The sequence below is a fragment of the Peromyscus maniculatus genome, chromosome 17 (genome assembly GCF_049852395.1).
Source record: "Peromyscus maniculatus bairdii isolate BWxNUB_F1_BW_parent chromosome 17, HU_Pman_BW_mat_3.1, whole genome shotgun sequence".
Taxonomy (NCBI): Eukaryota; Metazoa; Chordata; class Mammalia; order Rodentia; family Cricetidae; genus Peromyscus; species Peromyscus maniculatus.
Window position 1 is genome coordinate 12,736,306 of NC_134868.1, and position 20,591 is coordinate 12,756,896.

At 43.8% G+C, this 20,591-nt stretch overlaps 1 protein-coding gene across 4 annotated transcripts in view; it reads left to right on the forward strand.

Annotated features, from left to right (window-relative positions):
* The window catches only part of Palld (palladin, cytoskeletal associated protein), a 413,911-nt gene that overhangs the window by 222,793 nt on the left and 170,527 nt on the right, over nt 1-20,591 (forward strand). For all 4 annotated transcript variants that reach the window (XM_006996647.4, XM_015989967.3, XM_015989968.3 and 1 more), the window contains one exon: nt 1,103-1,445. In XM_006996647.4, the coding sequence (XP_006996709.2) occupies nt 1,103-1,445 (343 nt within the window). The remainder of the gene's footprint in view (nt 1-1,102; nt 1,446-20,591) is intronic.

A 20,591-nucleotide genomic window follows, 5' to 3' on the forward strand; every position in this document is an offset into this window, starting at 1 on the left:
TCATCTTTCAAGCTCATCTTACAGAGATTTGAAACTGGTCACTTTGACCATGCCTAGCACACAGGGAAACACACAGTAGGGCATCTGTAAATGGGTGGCTAGTCTCCTGCCCTGATTTCCAGAAGAGCAAGGACTCTTCTGGGGGGCTAGGTGGCAGCAGAGGCACAACCAGAAGAAGCTTGGGGATTGTCAATGCGTTTGTATGTTCATTAAGATAAGCAGGGGAGGAAAGGCTCACCTGACTGGGACATGGTTGACCTGAATGAACAACGGTAGACAGAGCTGTCCCTGGGGTCACACAGCAGGCTGTATCCCAGCATTTTAATTTTCAGTCAGCTTGAAGAGTGTCCCGTCCAATCATCACAGCAGTCTCCAAACAATAACAGCAAACACTAAGACTCTCTGAACCTGGTGTGCCAAACACAGTTGATAAACTATTTGGTTTTTTATGAACCTCAATTAGCATTGCTTGATGCATTCACAAAGGTCGGCCAGCTCTTAGAAAGGTAAATGGTTCAGGAAGTGTACAATCTCAAGATACTTTTAATCTATTGAGAGTCACATTTTTAAATCTGTTTTCAACTGAGTTATGCTTGAGACAATGTAATTTCCCACCTGACATGGAAATTTTCTATGCACTCACAAGAATTTCAAGAATTTCACTTGGGCTCAGAACTTCTCTCCCTTGGCTTCAAAAGGGGTGGCCACATAAACCCTTCTGAACCTGAGTGCTGTCAGTGAGTCATTGGTCAGATGTCCAATGAGATTCCTGGACTGGGGGGTCAGAGGATAAAGCATTTGGATTGATATCCTTTGCAATGTCATATTTGATGATGCTTTATCTTAAGCTCTTAATGCAATTTGTTAATGAATCAGTAGCTAGTTTTTCTACAGGTGAGCTCAGTCAGGGAACGAGACAAAGAGTTGCCACTCAAAACAAGGCCATGAGGCTAGCAATGTTCCTGAGTCCCATGACAGCAGTGTGGCACTTCTTCCCTCATGATATACAAAGGATCCCCCACTGGACCTCTGAGTATGAAAATCATTTGTTGAATGGGTAGCGTCTTATTGCTTTTTTCTTCTTTTTTCCCCCTTTCTTTAGCCAACCCTGAGAACTGTAGCTATGACTCAGTGGGAGAGCCCAACAGTGATCACGACCAACACTTTCCACCTCCCCCTCCAATCTTGGAGACAGGTTCCTATGAGCTGGCATCCCAGAAGCCATCTGAAATCCAGCAGGTGAACAGCCCCGACTTCGGACTCAACACGGCAACACTTCAAATGCAATTCAACTCTTCGGAGAGGGAGACCAATGGAGTTCATCCCAGCCATGGAGTCAATGGGCTGATTAATGGCAAAACTTACGGCAATAAATCTCCTCCAACACCAGCTGCCCTGCTTTCGCCCACTAAGGAACCACCACCTCTGCTTGCCAAACCCAAACTGTGAGTACTTCTGCATGGTTTTATAATACTTTCCATATTCCTGTGCAATTTCCTCTTTGGTTAGAGAAAAGCTTTCTCCGGGACTGGACTGTGTGGCACACCACCCCTTCTGCAGGCAAGCTGTTCTTGACTGAGGTGATATTCAAATGTTTAAATTCCAAGGATATTCAAAATAAAGAAGGTAAATTCAGAGCATGGTTAAATCTCCTCTTTGCTAGAAGCTATAACTAACTAGTCATGGTATGAAAATGTTTTCAGGGGGCACTGCCTTCCGGACTTTGGCAGGGTGCAACTGCTTTTCAGAAAGGATGGAGAAGGGAACTCCTTGGAGGCTCCATTAAAGCAAGGACCAGCTTTTTAACTGGAGGAATCAGAAGTGCAGATGAGAGGGGACTGGGAAGAAACAGTGGGGACCCAGGAGCTAATCCTGGCCAGGAGGGAAAACCAGAGACAGGCTTGTCACATGGAGGAGTGTCCATGACAACTCAGTCTCCTTGCCTTTCGAAGTCCATGGAACTACATATTTCCACCATTCGCCTTTAATTTCTATTATTTTCTCAGGATGATAAGTCTTGCGTGAACTGTTTCCATTGGCACTGTGTAGCAAAGCGTTGTCATGAATGGAGCCATTACAGTGTCAGAGAGAGAAAGAGACAGAGAGAGAGAAACAGAGAGACAGAGAGAGAAAGTGAGAGAGAGAAATAGAACTCAAAAGCTTCTCTATCCCAGCAGAACAGTTCCTAACTGTTCTCTGACATAGTGGAAATATGTACATCTCTACTGGTTCACATTGCCATGAGAATGAGATCGCTCCATCTCAGAAAGGCTCTGGATCCCCTATGATGTCTGATATCTTAAGAGTTCTTTGCTTCCTTAGTAGTGATGTACTTATATTCTTCAACCTGTGATCAGCTCACGTGTTGGCAGTGTTAGGATTGATTAGAAACTCGAACCAGAATGACACCTTATATTTACACATCACTTCATTGTTTGCTAAGGGATTTCATGGACCTCAGTCAAAAGCAAACCAACTCTAAGAATACCTTGAGAAATGGGGAGGAGTTTTATAAAAAGGAAGGAAGGAAGGAAGGGAGGGAGGGAGGGAGGGAGGGAGGGAGGGAGGGAGGGAGGGAGGGAAAAGAAAGAAAGAGAGAGAGAAAGGAAGAAAGGAAGGAAGGAAGGAAGGAAGGAAGGAAGGAAGAAAGAAAGAAAGAAAGAAAGAAAGAAAGAAAGAAAGAAAGAAAGAAAGAAAGAAAGAAAGAAAGAAAGAAAGAAAGAAAGAAAGAAAGAAAGAAAAAGAAACTTTTGGCCAATGGTTTAAGGCGATTTCAGAAATCTACCCATTGCTGCCCAGTAGGTCATTTTGCATTGTTTTGGCTCTTGTGTCTAATTTTATGTACATGGTGCTCTATCTGCATATACACCTGCATGCCAGAAGAGGGGAAATCAGATCTCATTAGAGATAGCTGTGAGCCACCATGTGGTTGCTGGGAATTGAACTCCAGTCCTCTGGAGGAGCTGTCAATGCTCTTAACCACTGAGCCATTGTTCCAGATGGCTCCTGTATTTTAGGTGCCATCAGGTTTATGTATAGCGCTGTGAAAGACCTGTGTTCTCTCTGAGAAGATAAAATGAGCTTTTAAAAAAGAAAAGGCATCCATAAAAGAGATTTACATTCTTACAGCACCAGCCATAAAATTAATTGCTACTACTGACTTGTTTCACGTTTGCATTTTAATTATGTATTTGTAGTGCTTTTACTAAAACAGGGACCACTTCTCTTAGGGAAGGGCAGATGTGTTTAATGAGTAGGTCTTGACTGTGCTCTTGATCCAGTGAAGTGTTTTTCTTCTAATAGCCATCATAAATTTAGTGTAAATCACAGGAGAGTAAACATGAGGAGCTGTTAACCGGCATTTACAGCCTGCCTTATCTCAGACATTTCAGCAGCTCCTCAGCTTTCAGTTGTATCCCTGTGCTTGTGTGTGTGATGGAGCCTTGTCTACAAATAATAATAATAATAATAATAATTCTGTGGTTATTAAAAGGTTGAGTATCTTAAGAACAAGTTTCAGAGGTGATGACATAATTTGCTTAAATTACATCTTTTCAGAGGAAAACAGAAAGAAAAGATCCTAAACCCAACATATTGACTATCTGTTTTATTCTGTCTTTGCAACAACTAAGTCTATTGCTGGGTCTTGTCTCCACAAACAATGCCTGGAGATTCAAAATAAATGTAGAGCTCACAGTGAAAATCATGGATTTCTTGTATTTCATAAAAGTGTCCATCAAAGGCATGGTTCTGCCTGGAATCTTTAGGAAGAAACCTTGGCGGGAAGTTTGTAACTAGCAAACTCAGTAGGTGGTTGACAGAGCATCTAGGAAAGTGTGGTCTTATCTGCCCTTGTGCTCACCTTCTGGATTCAACTAAAGGGTGCGGAAATGTGCTGTTTCCACGCCCTGCCTCTTCCTCTCCTTTCCTGTCTTCCTCTTCCGCCTTGGGAAGAGAAGGTATAATCTGCATGCACACAGCCTGCCAAATGAGAAATCAAAGGGAAAGTTAATGAAGGGTGATGCTTACACCCAGAAGCAAGCAGGTCAGCAGATAAAATTCTTACTTTTCAGTGGAGTGCCAAAAATACATACGTGGCCATAAAAGTCTGTGCCCTTTTGATAATGAAATGTTTGGACAGATTTTTTCCATGTTAACTCAACATGGAGTTTGCTCCTGTTCTTCCTGCTTGCTCTTCCTCTGGTCTCGGAATAAAAAATAGGATTAGTGTTTCCCATGTTGAAGTAAAGTGAATTCGGGTTGACTTAGTGTAATTGTATTTACTGTGCTTGCTTCTGTCTTTCTTTGCTACCTACACCTACCCTTAGATACCCCATTGTTTCTGAAAATCTTGCCTCAAGGGAGGGACATGTCATAAAAACTTTTTCACAGCAAGTGTCCTAGTTGGCCCTAACTGTCAACTTGACATAGCCTAGATTCATCTGGGAGAGGAATTGCCTGGGTTACATTGGCCCATCAGTATGTCTGTGAGGGGTTATCTTGATTTCTAATTGATGTAGGAGGGTCTAGCCCACTGTGGGTGGTACCATTCCCTGAGCAAGTAGTCTTGGGTATAGAAGAAAGCAAGCTAAGCATGACCCTGAGAGGGCCAGTGAGCAGCTTTTCCCACGTTTATGCTTCAGGTTCCTGCTTGAGTTCTAGCCCTGACCTGTAAAGCTAAGATAAATCTGTTCTCCTAAGTTGTTTCTTGTCATGGTATTTGTCCCAGAAACAGAAGGAGACTAAACAGAAAAATATCCAGGACTTCATGGTTGACTAGCTGGAGCCATGTCTTCATAATGGTCAGTACTTCTTAAAATAGCGAAGTGTCCCTTTTCTGCATAGACGAGAATTAGAGATGGTGTGTGTGACAGAGGCAGAGGGAAATAGTGGCCAGTGTCACTCTTTATCAGCTTTCTATGTTTGGAAGCTCCTTACGGGTCCCCCACACTCCGAGACACACGTTGAAGTACAAGTTGTTCCTTTGTCTGGAATGTTCTATGCTTGCAATGTGATAAAAGCTGGCCTCTTCTTGCCTATCAAATCTCAACTTAATGTGATTCCCTTCCCCAGCCACCCGATCTAAAGCAGCCACCCAGCCACTCTCCCCTTTAATTTGTACCCAGTACACAATTACTTCTGGTGGTTATTCACTTGCTATTGGCTTTGTGCACTGCTACCCCTCTGAGAACAGGGACCTTCGCTGTCTTCCTTGGGCCCCATGTAGTGGATGTCCATAAGTAGTTTTGAAGAAATGAAGCAAAAGTTGAGCAACGAAGAAGAGAAAGAGCTCCCACCTTTACAGCAACGTCATTTGTCATGCTAAAGTTTTCCCTGAATACTTCCAGGACTTCTATTTTCAAATCCCACCAGTGCGAGAGTTGTTCTGCTTTGTAAGACGTTTCCAAATGATATTGTTTGTGTCTCCATCTGGCGATGACAGACTGTCTATGACGAATTCAGCAGAAGTTCCATGTGAAGACCTAGAGCTGTCACTTGCTTAATGACAAAGCCCTGAGTTCCATCTACAACACCAGCATAACACTGGGCATAAAGGTCTATGCCTGTGATCACAGCACGTAGGGAGAGGCAGGAGGGTCAGAAGTTCAAGGTCATCTGCAGCTACATAGTTAGTTCAAGGCTAGCTTGGGCTTGGCCTAACTCCATGAGACCTGATCTCACAAAGTAAAGAGAGCTACCTGCTGTGCATACCTGAGTTCCGATCTCCATGTAAAGTACCAGACATGTTGATACTCTCCTGTTTGATGACCTGATGCACTGGAGAGGAGAATGGAGACAGGTGGATTCCTGAAGCTCATTGGCCAAAAAGTGTAGCTGAATAATGAGCTTTGGGTTCTGTGTTAAGACTCTGTCTCAAAAATAAATACGGAGGGCAGTCAAGAAAGAATTCCCACCATCTACCTACTCCTCTGGCCTCTACACACAGGCACACACATATGACACATCCATGTTAACATGTATATAACACACACAGGGGAGGGACACAGAATGAACATAGACACATGTTCGACAGAATAGAATTACAGGAGGGAAAAAAACCCATCCAGCTACTTGGCTCCTTTCCTCATTTTCTCCAGTGCTCCCGTTTGATTGATGCCTTGCTTTAACTGTGGAGAGAATGAGCCGTCTGAAGAGTAGGAGGATGGGTCCCACCTCTAGCAAACGCTTGCAGCGTTGGTTACAGTCAAACTGCCATTTCAAGGTGTGTGTGTGCACTTGCCCTGTTAACACCCGCATCAGATCGCAGACTCTGATGAAGGGTTGCAGACTTCTGCGCTACTCCCTTCCTGTCCTGTTTATGTTGGACTGGAGCTCAAACTCCAACGTGTGGCTTGTGCGGCATGACTTCAAAAGCTGAACGTTTTTCCATCCTTTAACTTCTGCTAGTTAGGGTTCAAGATCTCACTATATCACCCTTTGACGATAGAAGAAAAATGGTTCCCCGGATTCTGTTTCGCATAAGCTTCACCTGGTAGTTTCAAAAGAAAAACAGAACATGAAAGGCAAGGAGAGTGAAGGGGAGCAGAGCAATGTGGGGGGAAGTGTGTGTTGCAAATAGCCAGACTTCTACTTATCAGGCGACAGTGAAAAGATGCTTAAATGCACACAAATATACTTTAAACCCAAAAAACTTCATTCCCTCACTATTCTGAGAGCCTGAAAATACTGGGAAATTCTGGACTTAAAGATGAAAGAGGTAAGAGCATTACCTTTCAATAATCTGTAGCCTAGGATGATTTTGGTAAGAACACACACACACACACACACACACACACACACACACACACACACACAATCTTTCAACATGACACAGATTTTCTTTAAGAAAAAGAAAATCTGTGAATTTGATTTAGTGCAATCCCAATAACCTTTTCTTCTCAAGTCAATGTTTACAAGGTGAATCATTGTACCTTTGACTTTGGAGATTTAATGGGCCCTGGCTTCCATTTCTGCTTAAGCAATTTTTATTGGCTTCAAAAAATAGTCAAAGAACCACTTAGTAATAGTAAACATGAAAAGCATTGAACCAAAGGGGTCTTCAGAATAACATACGAGGGGAAATGGGGCAGAGACATTAGAGGCAGAAATGGGGCTCATTTGTTTTTTTATAAAAATCACACATACACATACACACTCACCCAACAGGATCAGGAAGGAATAGAGCGGAGATGGTGGCCCCGGTTGGACTAGCTGGCCATCTGGACATATAACCTCTTTATAAATACTCTGTGGTGACAGCTTTACATTAACAGTGTTAGTGTTGGATCTCTTCTAAAACAACCCCTCCCTGAGGTGGGAAGTCTAATCAAGGAGCTTCCTGAAGCATGAACTTTTAACTAAGAAAGAACATTTTGATACAGTCTTTCCCCTAATTTTTTCATGGAAATACTGGCTCTAATGCCGTGTCTCATTCTTAACACAAAGATCATGCTACTCAGGTATGCCAGTCTCTTGCTGACTTCAGTGTTTAAGTGCATTTCTGTGAATCGGAATCCTTATATTTTGTAGCTCAAAGTTCTATTTGGTGTATATTGTATAGATGGGAATACTTGCAGAGCATCTATGTTAGAAGTAGTATTCTATCACTACCTCCAAAAAAAAACACTATGTTCAGCCTCAAATATCTGACGCTTTACATGAAAGAACACAGGATGATAATGTGTCTTCAACATTTCCATTTCATCTTGTCTAAATGTGTGTAAGAGTTCCATCGGTAATTATGAAGTTGAAAGCATAGTCCCTTCCTGATGAAGACAGTTTGAAAGGGGAAAGAACTAAAATAAAGCTGCGTAGAACTATGGTCAAGAGTTGGTTGGGCAGGAAAGACGGCTCAACAGTTGAGAGCACTTGTTCCTGTTACTCCCAGCCACCCAGAACTCTAGGTCCAGGGGATCTGGCCTCCTTGGCCACCAGGGACACTCATGGTACATACGCACACAGGCAAGCAGAAGTTCACATACAAATTAAATACTAAATCTGTTGAATTATGAAGACTAAATTAGGCTAGTGAGGAGAATGATGAATAAATGTGAAGAATAGAGATGAGGGAATTCTTAATTCCCAGCAACGATGAGACCATATTTGAAAGTAATGGAGACCCGTATTAGATCCAGTGCACACTTTTAGTGACTTTGTATCAGCCAGCATTAGCATTTAGAGGGCAGAAACAAAGAATGTGTACACTTGGCAAGCCTAGAACTGTCAGGATGCAGCTATATTTAATCTGAATATTCTTTTTTTTTTTTTTTTTTTTTTTTTTTTTGGTTTTTCGAGACAGGGTTTCTCTGTGTAGCTTTGCGCCTTTCCTGGAACTCACTTGGTAGCCCAGGCTGGCCTCGAACTCACAGAGATCCACCTGGCTCTGCCTCCCGAGTGCTGGGATTAAAGGCGTGCGCCACCACCGCCCGGCCAAATCTGAATATTCTTAAAAGGAGCATCATTAAAAACATCATCCACGCAGTGCCGGGTGTCAGAGAAGATGCAAGATTAAGGGGAAAGTCTCCCAAATAGACTAGAGACTAAGATACCAAGATAGTGAGTGCTATACCGGAAGCACAACTGCCTCCAGGCAGAGTGAGATCAGAAACTATGGAAAGGCATACCCGTGGCGACCCAAGAGAGGACTGGCAACTTTCACAAATCTACAGATAAGCACCACCCAACTGTTAAGAGAATTCAAGACCCATCAATTTGAGTGGGCAGTTCAAGTGGAAATGGAGGTCATGGGCGTAGGGGAAATAGTCCAGCAGATCAAGATGCTAGAGGAACACGGGCATGACTGCTGGCCAGAGGCCATGGCACAAGCCCAAAGGCTACATAGCAAAGTCATTGAGAAAAGTGAGGAAGTGGCCAAGGCTGTTGGTGACAGCGGGAAAGAGAATGATTATAGGTGGGGCGCGGGAACTTCACAGGGGAAGCAGACACTGATTGATGGCAGCAAATCCTCCTAAGAGTGGCTGTGGGGAGCGCAGGGCAGGCAGAAACCTCCTGCTCCGAGGATGGACCAGAAGGGGCTGGGGAAAGCAGCCCTGGGGAAAGCCGGGTTTCAGTGGAGACAAAGCAGGTTAGGGACAGTCCAGACATTTCGAGCGCAATGGAAGGATCTAGAAAAAGGCTTGAGAGGATGACGCAGAAGGAAGAACAGAAAGAAAGAAGGGAGCCTTGGGGGTGAGAGCTGCACCTGGGAGGTGGGCCAGGCATAATTCTAAGAGTGACTAAGACTGTCCCTGTGAGGCACTGGAGTCTTGGCCAATCTAATTCCCGCTTCTTTCTGCGCCCCTATGTATTTCCTTACATTTCAGCGCCGTGAGCCATCTTGCCATCACTGACCTCCTCTATCCAAGCAAGATCCTTGGTTGAGCTTTATTGGACGAGCTGATTTCCTCTATTCGGCTATTTTAAGATAATTATTCCTGCCGGGCGGTGGTGGCGACGCCTTTAATCCCAGCACTCGGGAGGCAGAGGCAGGCGGATCTCTGTGAGTTCGAGGCCAGCCTGGGCTACCAAGTGAGATCCAGGAAAGGCGCAAAGCTACACAAGAGAAACCCTGTCTCGGAAAACCAAAAAAAAAAAAAAAAAAAAAAAAAGATAATTATTCCTAACGAATGACTCCCTAATTCGTATTCATTGAATTTAATTCCACGTCTACAACTGTTACTGTGAGGATTTATTCCTGTAGACTGTAGACTGAACTGTATTAGATTGCCATGTATTTGTTTTATTCTGTGAACGTATAAGTTTTTCATTCAAACTAACATAGCATCCAGTGGTGAAAGCATTAGTAGCAGCCTCACTTGTTTTAGTGGGTTCCATTACATGTGTAAAAGCAGTTTGTTTCCTCAGCAAACCCGTGAATGACAGTTTCCTTCCTTGACCGAACTTAGAAACCTTGTGGATAGCACTGGGATCTTAAAAAAAAAAAAAAAACTTTTCCATATGTGGCAAAGTATTCTATATTCTTTCATTTGATTTTAAAGACTAGTGCACATGTTAAACTTATATGGTGAAATATTTAGGTCTCATGAAACAAGGTTGCTGGACAGATTCCATTTAAATTTAAGCACGCATTGGCTTCATTACTCAAAAGGAAACTATTAATTATTTGCAATCAGAACTTCAGGCCTTGTGGCTAGAGCATGTCAGGTTCATGCCTTCTGACCATTATCAGGATGCATGTGGGCTGAAAAGGCTTTAAAGGATGTGTGCTGTGTCCTCTAGGATTGCTGTAACCAGCCTTGTGATATGTACATTCACTGAGACACTGAACAAAGTCTCTGTTATACGTCTTGCTGCATCTCCCCAAAGTTCTTCCAATCTGTTGTTACTTAAACGCAGTGATGTACATATCCATAGAACACAGTGCTTAAGGACTGTGAACCCCGTGATACAATGCTAATAAAGCAGTTGAATTGCTAACACAATCTCCAAATAGAGTAAGTAGGTGCAGTGATCTGGTAACCTCTTTGCTCAAATGAGTTTATAAATAGGTCAGGTCTGGGTAATCACCCACCTCAGCTTCAGTTTAAAAAGTGCTGCTTTCCCAGCATCACCATTAAATGTGAAGGCTGTGAGAGACTTTTGGAAAGACCACAAATATGTTCTTGCCCTCATCTCTGTCTTGGTGGAAACAGTTCATACGCCATCTGGTTTCAAGGATATACCAACATTATGCTCAATAATGTCTGTAGCAATTATATGTGTGTGCAGAGCCATAAAAGATGGCTTTGTTACAAAAAGTGGTATGAAATAGATAATGCCTTTCTTCTGTGCAGTTTCTAAAATGAAGTTTGTAGCTTGAACTTTCAGATAGTTTTAGCCTTATAAGTAAATTCTTGTTTCATATGATTGTGGTTTTTGTGTCTGGCCCCTTCATTTCCTTAATAGCCATTACTTTATTTTGGTTAAATAAGCAATCTCTAAGCGAAACATAAAATTTTCACGTTTACTTCACCCTTGTTTTTATTCTATCATAAAGCAATTTCACACATAAAGAGAATTATATTCGATAGACCTTTCTAGAATAACAGTGAGAGCTTTTACTTCCTTTTCCCCCCTAACTATTCTATCCTTGAAAGCAGGATTTTATTTGGTTATTGTTGTTATCAAGACGTTCTGGATGGGTGTGGTAAAGCATGCTTGTAATCCCAGTACTGGGGAGGCTGAGGTTGGAGAATGGCCAAGGATTCAAGGGCAGCCTGTCCCACATAGCAGGTTCCAGATCAGTCAAAGAATTTATGATTGCTGAATAGCTCCCTTACTAAAGAGAAATAATTATTTTACCAAAATGTGGGAGAGATGGGTTTGTATAAAGCATTCTGGAAGTTCGCCTAGTGGAGACTTTGGTTTATGCTTAGGACATCACTCCGTTTCATCATGGCATCAGCTAGGGGGTAAGGGGCACATTGCATTCACTCAGTCTGAGTGACCTAAAGTCTCTAAGATGACATACTATCTTACACTCTTGCTGTGATTATGTCAGGATGGATTCCAATAACCATTGGAAGTAAAGTGGAATGAAGTGTTCACTCAACCATTGTCTAAGTTCCTCGTCATTTTAGTGAGAGCAATTGGGAACAGCAGCTGGATTTATGCCAGAGTTCTGCCCCATGCTACATTGAGAGCAAGTGATGTACTTTTGCTTGGGAACTGAGGCTGTCTTCTACTGTGATACCATCTTAAAATGGGAGAAAACACAGATCAGCAAATACTTAGATCAACCCCACACACAGAGCTGGATCTGGGTAGACAGAGGGGTTGTGGTTTCCATGACAGCCAAGAGGATTTACAGACATCTGACAGCTGCAAGGCGGGGCTATGGGATAAGGCTGATAGGTCTCCAGTTTGGCCCATGTTCCATGTTGTTTCCTTAAAAGTCATCAAAAGTTACTTGAACACTTTGAATGCCTGCAATGGATACAGTTTTGAGTCCACCTTCCTTCTGTGTCTATCAGACTAAATTATTCCACGTGCTCTAGAATCAGAGTGAAATAACCACACGCCTCTTGCTAACCAAATTCCATCTGGTTACGAGCAATTCATCAACCAGATCATTCTCCCTCCTGGTGTCAAATCTCTCCCACGAGCTGTGTTCATGTAGAATTTACAAGCATTGCCGTTTTTCATGCTGGGGAGTGAAGTGTGTGTGTGTTTCCGAGCTCTTCTGACCTTGCTATACACTTCACTACACCACTGAAAGCCTGAGCACAGTATTCTATGAAGCTTACAAAAACTGGAAAACCACCATGTACTGTGGCAGGCCAGGAGTCCCCACCTTGAGCTGGACACTCAGTTCCTGACAGAAACAAGTGCTAGGCTTCTAATAAACCCGGTCATTGCCACCAGTCACTTAGTCCTAATATGCAGATATTTTCAGCACTACCACCCGCCACCCTGAGAAACTCACATAACATCAGCATGTCTCACACTGATATGATAAAGCACAGAGCAATGTAAGTTACAGTATTAGTTATTGAGATGTTTGGGTCCGGTACTCATTTATCAACCAGTCTCGTTTGTCCAGTCCTGTGGCATGGCTTGTTTTCTCCACACTAAACTGCCCTGTCTTTGTGTCCCTGGGACCACAGCCCCCCTCCACAGCATCTTTTTAAACATCCTTTTTCTCCTGACATTTTCCTCTTCTAAAAGTGCTGTCCCTTGAATGTCGGAGATGCTCCTGGGGTGGTCTGTCATCCCCTTGGGACTTTCCTTTATCATTATCTTGGGACTCCAGCTCACTTTTTTCTCTTCTGACCCCCAAATACCATTTTGTAATTGTATATTATTCTCTCATTTGTTAAAAAGCATGCCCCTGGGTTTCAAAGTAAAGGTACAGAGCACATTGGCTTTCCACCCTAACTCTTCTGAAGAAATGTCTTATTTTTTTTTTCATTGACAGCTCAGCTGGGTTGTGAATTACAGGTTTTCCCCTAAACATGTTGAGGGAATTCCTTCTGGTTCTACTCCCTATTGTTACTATAGCAAAAGTCATACCCATCTAGTTTCTGGTCTTTGACTTTTTTCTGTTTTTCATTTTGGAAACATGTGACCTCTTCTTGTCTTCTGTCTGGAGTAGGGACTGGATCTAGGCACTCCCACATGCTCTAGACTGCTGTATACACACACACACACACACACACACACACACACACACACACACACACATCCCTTTCACTTCTCATCTTCAGGTTGAGTCTCAGTAGGTTGACCAACTTAGACTTGAACTGGTTCTGTAGCCCAGACAATCCTCCACTGATCATCCTCCTGCCTCAAACATTACAGACCTATGTCACCAGGAACCTTCTCTTTAAATATTTTTCTTTCTAATGTCTCTATTTGAAACTTGTAATAAGGTGATGTTAAAACTCTTCAATGGCCCAGTAGTGGTAGTAGCAGCACACGCCTTTAATCTCAGCACTCTGGAGGCAGAGGCAGTCAGATCTCTGTGAGTTCGAGAATGAGTTCCAGGACAGACAAGGCTACACAAAACCCTGTCTCAAAACAAACAAACAAACAAACCGCTTTGGAGCTGAAGAAATAGCTCAGTCAATGATGTGTTTGCCATGCACGCACACAAGCTCAGGGACCTCAGCTCAATCCCCAAAACCTACAGGAGAAAGTCCAGAAGAGGACAACCAATTCAATTCATAGTCATAGCCCCTCTCTCTCTCTGCCTTTCCCTCCCTCTCTCTCTTTTTCTTCCCTCCCTTGCTCTCTCCCCTTCCCCCTCTTTTTTTCCCTAATTTTTTTTTTATCACATCTGCTTATTTATTTGTGTGTATGTGGGGGGGGGGGGTTGCTCTTGAGCCACATGATGCGCATGTGAGGGTCAGAGGACAACTTGTGGAGCCTGTTTTCTCCTTCCCCCACACGGGTCCTGAGGATCAAACTCAGGTTGGCAGGCTTGGCAGCAGACACTCTTACTTGCCAAATCATCTCAGCAGCCCTTCACAATTCGCACACTTCTGGTTTTTAGTGTATTTCCTGTGCCTCTTTGCTCTGGTCTTCTTGTCCCATAATCCTCCTGCTGAGTTCAAGTGGTATTTTCATGTTTCTAGTTCACAAATTTTCCTTCTGATTTTGTTTTTTTTTATGCCACTCTGCTGTGCTTCATGATGGCATAGAGTGTCCTTTTGTCTCGTTACAGACAACGATCATGAATGTTTTTTTTCTTCAGAAGGAAAGCTATTGCTGTTGGTCATTTCCCCCTTTTCTACCCTTCCCCTGATTATCTCTACTCCTTAAAGTCCCTTTATGGCTGTGTTTATTTAAACTAAATTTCATGTTCAAAGCTTTCCGGAACCGTTTCATGACCTTCCACACCAAAATCCTCACCGAAACTGTATGCTCCGTTGGAATTTGTGAACTGGTAGTCTGTACACTGGGAAAGGCCAGGGGAGGGGGTTGACAGGCAGCATTTGGAAGCTAATCAATGGAAAGGGGTCGGCTTTCACCTTTTAGCATGAAAATTAAATGCACATCCATTTAATGTTTTTCTCTCCTCCTTCCTTCCTTCTTTCCTTCTTTCCTTCTTCCTTCCTTCCTTCCTTCCTTCCTTCCTTCCTTCCTTCCTTCCTTCCTTCCTTCCTTCCTTTGTTGTTTGTGAGACAGAGTCTCTCATGTCAGGAGCTAGTCTTGAACTAATCGGGTAATTGAGGATAATATTGAACGTCTGATGTTGTGAGTTCACCTCCCAGTGCTGGGATTTCAGGTATGCGCTATCATGCACAGTTTATGTGGATATCAAACCGAGGCTTTGTGCACTGTAGGCCGGCACTCTACCCACTGAGTAACATCCTTACTCTGTTGTGCCCAGCGATTCCAGACCAGAAGCTGTTCTGGCTGTGCAGCTCCATGCTGTGAGCTTGCTGTCTCCTCAAGTGACTGAGGAGAGGTGTTTGACCAGCAGCCAGACGTGGGGAACAGGGTGGTTCTTCTCCAAACTTTCAGCAAGCCCTCTTGGCTTCAGCCCCATCCCTTCCCCCCTGCATTGGGAGGTACCCTGTGATCAAGATTTCCCTTGCTCAAATTAGTGTCCGAGTCACCCCATCCTCTGGATGCTCCTGTATCTCCTCTTTTCTCTCCTGCATAGGCAGTTCATCCACACACTCTTAATTGCAGGGAGCACATGGATTTCATTACTGTGCTCTCATTCTTCTAGGTATTAAAGAAGGAATAAAAAAAGAATACATCCATTTAATCCACTGTTTAGGTATGTGTCCATTCATGACCTGGGAACTTGTTCTTAAAATCGATTCCTTATTTCAGTACCCTGCCAATGACATCAGTGTAGGACAGAGACAGACTCCCATCATCCTTGGAGGTGACCTCAGGTATGCTGCTCCCATGGTGTCTTGGTCAGTCAGAGGGAATTGTGACTGTGCCAACTTCACAGGATTGTGGTCAGATGAAATGATGTACAGCCCAGGACACGCCACAGGGCCAGACAATGTTTTTGTTATTACAAGGATGTTAACAATGAACCCTTTGTGCCTTGGGCATATATCAGGTTTTGGGGGTAGACAGCTTATAATCCTTGCAAAAAGCCACCAGTGAGTTCTTCCCACGTTGTGCTCACTTTTTCTCCCACTACCTTAAAGTAAGGAGGGTGGGGAGAGGAATGAACAGAGAAAATCATTTACCAACTAGGAGAAATTTTTTTTTCTTTTCATTCAAATCAATCACCCTAGAGTTGCTGGAAATTGTTATACAGATACATAAGAGCTCCAGTAAATGAAATATGGATAAGTGGGGACGTGCTGGTATCGGGCTACAGGTGGTGAGTTGGGAAGGTTGGTAGACAGGGTGTTCTCATGTATGAGTTTAGAGGTGAAGTCATGCCGCAAACAAGCTATCGGGAAGAGCGTTTGGTGAGGCGCATCACACTCTAGCGGCTAAAGGCTGAAACATGAATACTCGTTAGTCCTTGCTCTTTGAAGGGCTGGAGCTCTCCCAGCATTTCAAAAACCAGCCTAGACATCATTCGGACGGTTCTTCCAGCTCTGCTGCATCTCATCCCCTGACAAAGCAGTATCCCAGATGACGTAGCTTGTCACATCCAGACCGCTGGTGTTAGAGAAATTCTTCCACCGTGTTGTGCCTACAGAGAGATGGTTCAGAGAGCTAAGTGCTTGCCTGGAAAGCCGTGTGCCTGAGTTTGGTTTCTGGAGCCCATGTCAAGCAGAAGAAGAAAACGGATTCCTTAAAGTTGTTCTGTGATCTTCATAAGCACTCCTTGGCATGCATGAGTACACACACACACACACACACACACACACACACACACACACACACACTCAAAAGAAAAGCCTCAGTAAATCTGAATGTGGTGGCTTATACCTGTAATTTCAGCACTTGAGAGGCTGAAGGAATTAGATTGTCAGGAGTTCCAGGCCAGCCTGGGCTACAGAGTTTTAGAGATTGCTCTAAAAACAAAATAAAGAACAGAACTTCAGAAACTTTTTCTTGTACTTATCTTGAAGTTCCCACTTCTTTTCCCACATATATCCAAGTAATTGATTGATTTATGTTTAGTTATAAATAGTGATTTTTTTTTCCCTTTTACCCAGTGCTAGGCACGGAACTCAGGGCCTGTATGCACCAGGCACACACTGAGATATAGCCAAGTATCTGAAAATAAAATTCTAAAGGTGATCCCAAAATGGCTTGAATTATTATAACAGAATAAATTTAATATGCATTGCCTGGGGAAGCCAACCTCAGCCAGAAGCCCCATGAACGATGAAGTCTGGTTGTCGCTTATTTATTTACTTAGAAACCAGTCATTCCCCCACTTTCGCTTGCTCCCATGTCAAACAACATCCCTGGAGGCAGAAAATGCAGGATTCGTGGGAGTCAGTTGTGAGGAGTCGAAATGAACACGATGTTCTTCAAGGCCCGGGAGCGCACGCAAGCAGCGGACTAGGGAGGGCTTGGAAGAGAAGGGGGTGGCTAGAGATGGTTCCAGACGTTAAAGTGACAGTCATGTGCCATTCTGTCCCTCTTCTCCTTGTCCTTGGTTTCCTTCTGAAGCTTGGACTACCCAGGGGCAAACGAATGGCTTGACCTGACTTACAGTATGTTTCCACTTACCAATAAAACAGCGTTAAAAGAAGCCAGACTTAAGGAAGACAAGATTACAAATTGGTCTGACAGACTGAGATAGCGCGGTGTATTCTTGGCTGTCAAAATACTGGTGTGGTGTGGGGTTTTCAGTTGGTGAAGATTCACAATGTGGGGGAAAGCATGGTACCTACTGTATCATCTCAGTTTCCTAGATGTGTGTACACTTGCAGGATCTTGAAGGACACAGAAGCTGAGCTACTTGTGACCAGGTGACTTTGTTCTTGGCCTCTTGTGTTGTGTTGTTTCCTGTCATGCACATGTTAAAACATAACTAAAAGCTTCTCTTAAAAGCTAGGCTTGGTGACTCACACTTGTGAGGCCAGCAGCTGGGAGGTTGAGGCAGGAAATCATCCAGTCTGGAAGTCAGCCTAAGTGACACAGAAGAACTCTGTCAAACACAATCAATCAATCAATAAACAAACAAACAAAAAACCACGTGTGGTTGTTCACACCTGTATTCCCAGAATTTAGGAGGCTGAAACAAAAAGATTGCTGCTAGTTCCAGGCCACCCTGATCTAAAGAGGGAAAGATATCTCAAAACAAATGAAAAAAAGAAAAAAAAAGATATGCAATACCTAAATATAAAATAGTGAGGGTATATACATTTTAATTTTTATTTTATTTTATATATATATATAGATGTCTGTTCACCACCTATGTGCCTGGTCCCCTCAGAGGCCAGAAAAGTGCATCAGATCTCCTGAAAGTGGAGCTATAGAAGGCTGTAAGCTACCATGTGAGTGATGAGATCGAATCCAGATCCTCTGGAAGAGCAGCCAGTGTAGCTGGAAGTTTTCCTGTGTCCCACCCAGTCCCGCAGCTGCTCAGACCAAATAAACACACAGGGACTTACATTATTTTCAAACTATATGGGCTAATGGCTCAGGCTCCTCACAAGCTAGCTCTTACAATAAAACTCAGATCATTTCTATGAATCTATGCATTGCCACGTGGCTTCATGGCTTACCGGTACTTTCACATCTTGCTTCCCCTGGCGTTGGCTCACAGCGTCTGCTCCACTCTCCTATCTTCTCCTCTCTTTCGGTTTGAATGTACCACCTCACCTTATTCTGCCTCACCATTGGCAAAACCGCTTTATTTATCAACCAATCAGAGCAACACATATTCACAGCATACAGAAAGACATCCCACAGCAAGCCTGTATTCCTAACCACTGAGCCATCTCACCAGTCCCAAGAGGACATTCTTAACTTGTGATTTCACACACACACTCACATAAAGTCCTATTAACCATTCAACTAACCTAATTTTTTTTAGGTTAGTTGAGAAGTGTTGGAAGTTACCACCAATATGATGAGGAGAATACAGTCTTTCCTATTATCCTAAATTGGGTATTAGCAACCAAGGAGAAGTAAAGTGTTTTTAAACAGTGATATCAGCAAAACCATGAACCATAACGACCTTAGATGTTGTTCCACACTTGTAAATCATGAACTCTGGAGATGTTTTACAAACCTGTACCAAGGAGCCTGGGGAGATGCCTCCATGGTTAAGAACGCTGGCTATTCTTCCAGGGGACCAGCGTTCGATTTCTAGTACCCACATGGCGGCTCACATTGTCTGTGACTTCAGTGCCAGGCGGGTCTGACTCCCTCTTCTATCCTCCTCAGGCACCAGGCACACACAGGGATGCACACACAAAAACGCAGGCAAAACTCCCAAACACATAAAATAATAAAACAATGGATGAGTTGCTCAGAAGCATGGCAGCAACAGCAGGGTCTTAGCCGTAATCTCTCTGTGTTTCCTGCACTGCCTCTGCTTTCAGAGGGGTGGGGTGGGGTGAGGTGGAGGAATAGTTCAGTTTGGGTTTCCAGATAGTTGCCTGCTCTCTCTCTTTTCCAGTTTGAATATACTTCAGTTTGGAGCTTTGGCAACGCCCATGGCTGCCATTTTCCCATACTGTTTCGAGTGTCCCTAGCCCTCTGCTGCCGACCAGCTTCTGGAGATGTTTTTTTAAATGTCCACTTCCGAGAGGGAAGAAGTCTATCAAAACAAATAAGTTTGCCAGAAAAACCAATAGTATTAGGACACCAAAGCTAACACCATCCCGTTAAGCACCAAATTAAAAAGAAGCGTCAGGGAGAAGAGACAGGAGAGAGGAAGGAACATTCTGGTAAAACAACAAGGATAGAAATGTTCTGGTGTCTGTCTCGAGCATGATCACGGGTGTTTCTTGGAAGCCGAGACGATTTGCTTGAACATCAAAGAGAGCGCTGAAGAACTCTTGCAGTATGGCATGTAGTCCCGCTGGCCCTAAACTACATCTTTCTTCCACATAATTAGCACAGACACTGAGTGAGTTCAAAAGATAGGGTCAAGAGAACGATGGATTTTTGCTTTTTTGTTTTTTTGTTTTTTAATAGACTGCCCATTGCCCAGCTAGTACCCTCCTTCCTCTGACCCCTCTCTTCCTCAGAGTCCAGGCCCTTACTTTATCAGCTGCATGGAGTGTGTGCCTCCCAGTATTTCCACCTGGGAAGAACGGATGATGAATTGCCCCACGGCCATAGGGGATTGATTCCATGCCATCTAGAACCTATGCAGGTTCAGTGCCTTACAGAGCATGGCATGGTGTCTGCATACGACCTCTATGCATCCTCCTGACTATTTTACAGCCTCTCCAGATGGCTTGCAGCATTGAGTAGGGTTTGATTGCTTTGTAAGCGGGCATTGAGTGGCAGAGTTTTGGGGAATCGTGAGGAGCAAAGCCGCTAGTTGCTTGGTTCAGGTGTGGTGGCTTTCTCCCCAATATGGTTTCAATCTATGCTTGGCTGAATGTGAAGATAACCCTGCAAGTGCAGAGGTCTGAGTCCGTCTAGAGAGCTCATTCACTTTCCTGTAGGAAAAACATTGAGAGAGAGAGAAAGAGGGAGAGAGAGAGAGAGAGAGAGAGAGAGAGAGAGAGAGAGAGAGAGAGAGCTTACTCTCACTCTATTCAGATGAACCACCTGTCATGGCACAATGACAACATGGAATTTGCATGATTCTTAGGCTTTCTGCCATTCTGTTTTCTTCCTCTAAGCATCATGTTTCCATTTGGGCTGTACCTGAATCATGGGGCTACAAATACCCTCTGGTTCTGTAGCCTAGGCTAGCTATAGACTCACAACCCTCGTCCCTCAGCCTCCTGAGTGCGGTGATCACAGATGTGCAACACCACACTCTGCTCCCACTCATACCTTCAAACTCCTTGGCTGTAGTTGCAAGGCTCTGCCTCTCACTTCCTTCCCTGGAGCAGGGTGGTCTCTGGTAGCCTGCCTTCCCTGAGGTCAGCCGTCCTGCTGGGGAGAACTCCCCGGGCTAGGAACAGGAACTCTCAGCTTTGGCTTTGGCTCCTAACTGCTGCTGTGAGTGTGGCGTCTGGAAAAGTGGGGGACGGCTGCACCCCTTTCAACTCTGACTTTCTCCTCCTGTCCTCTGCTGT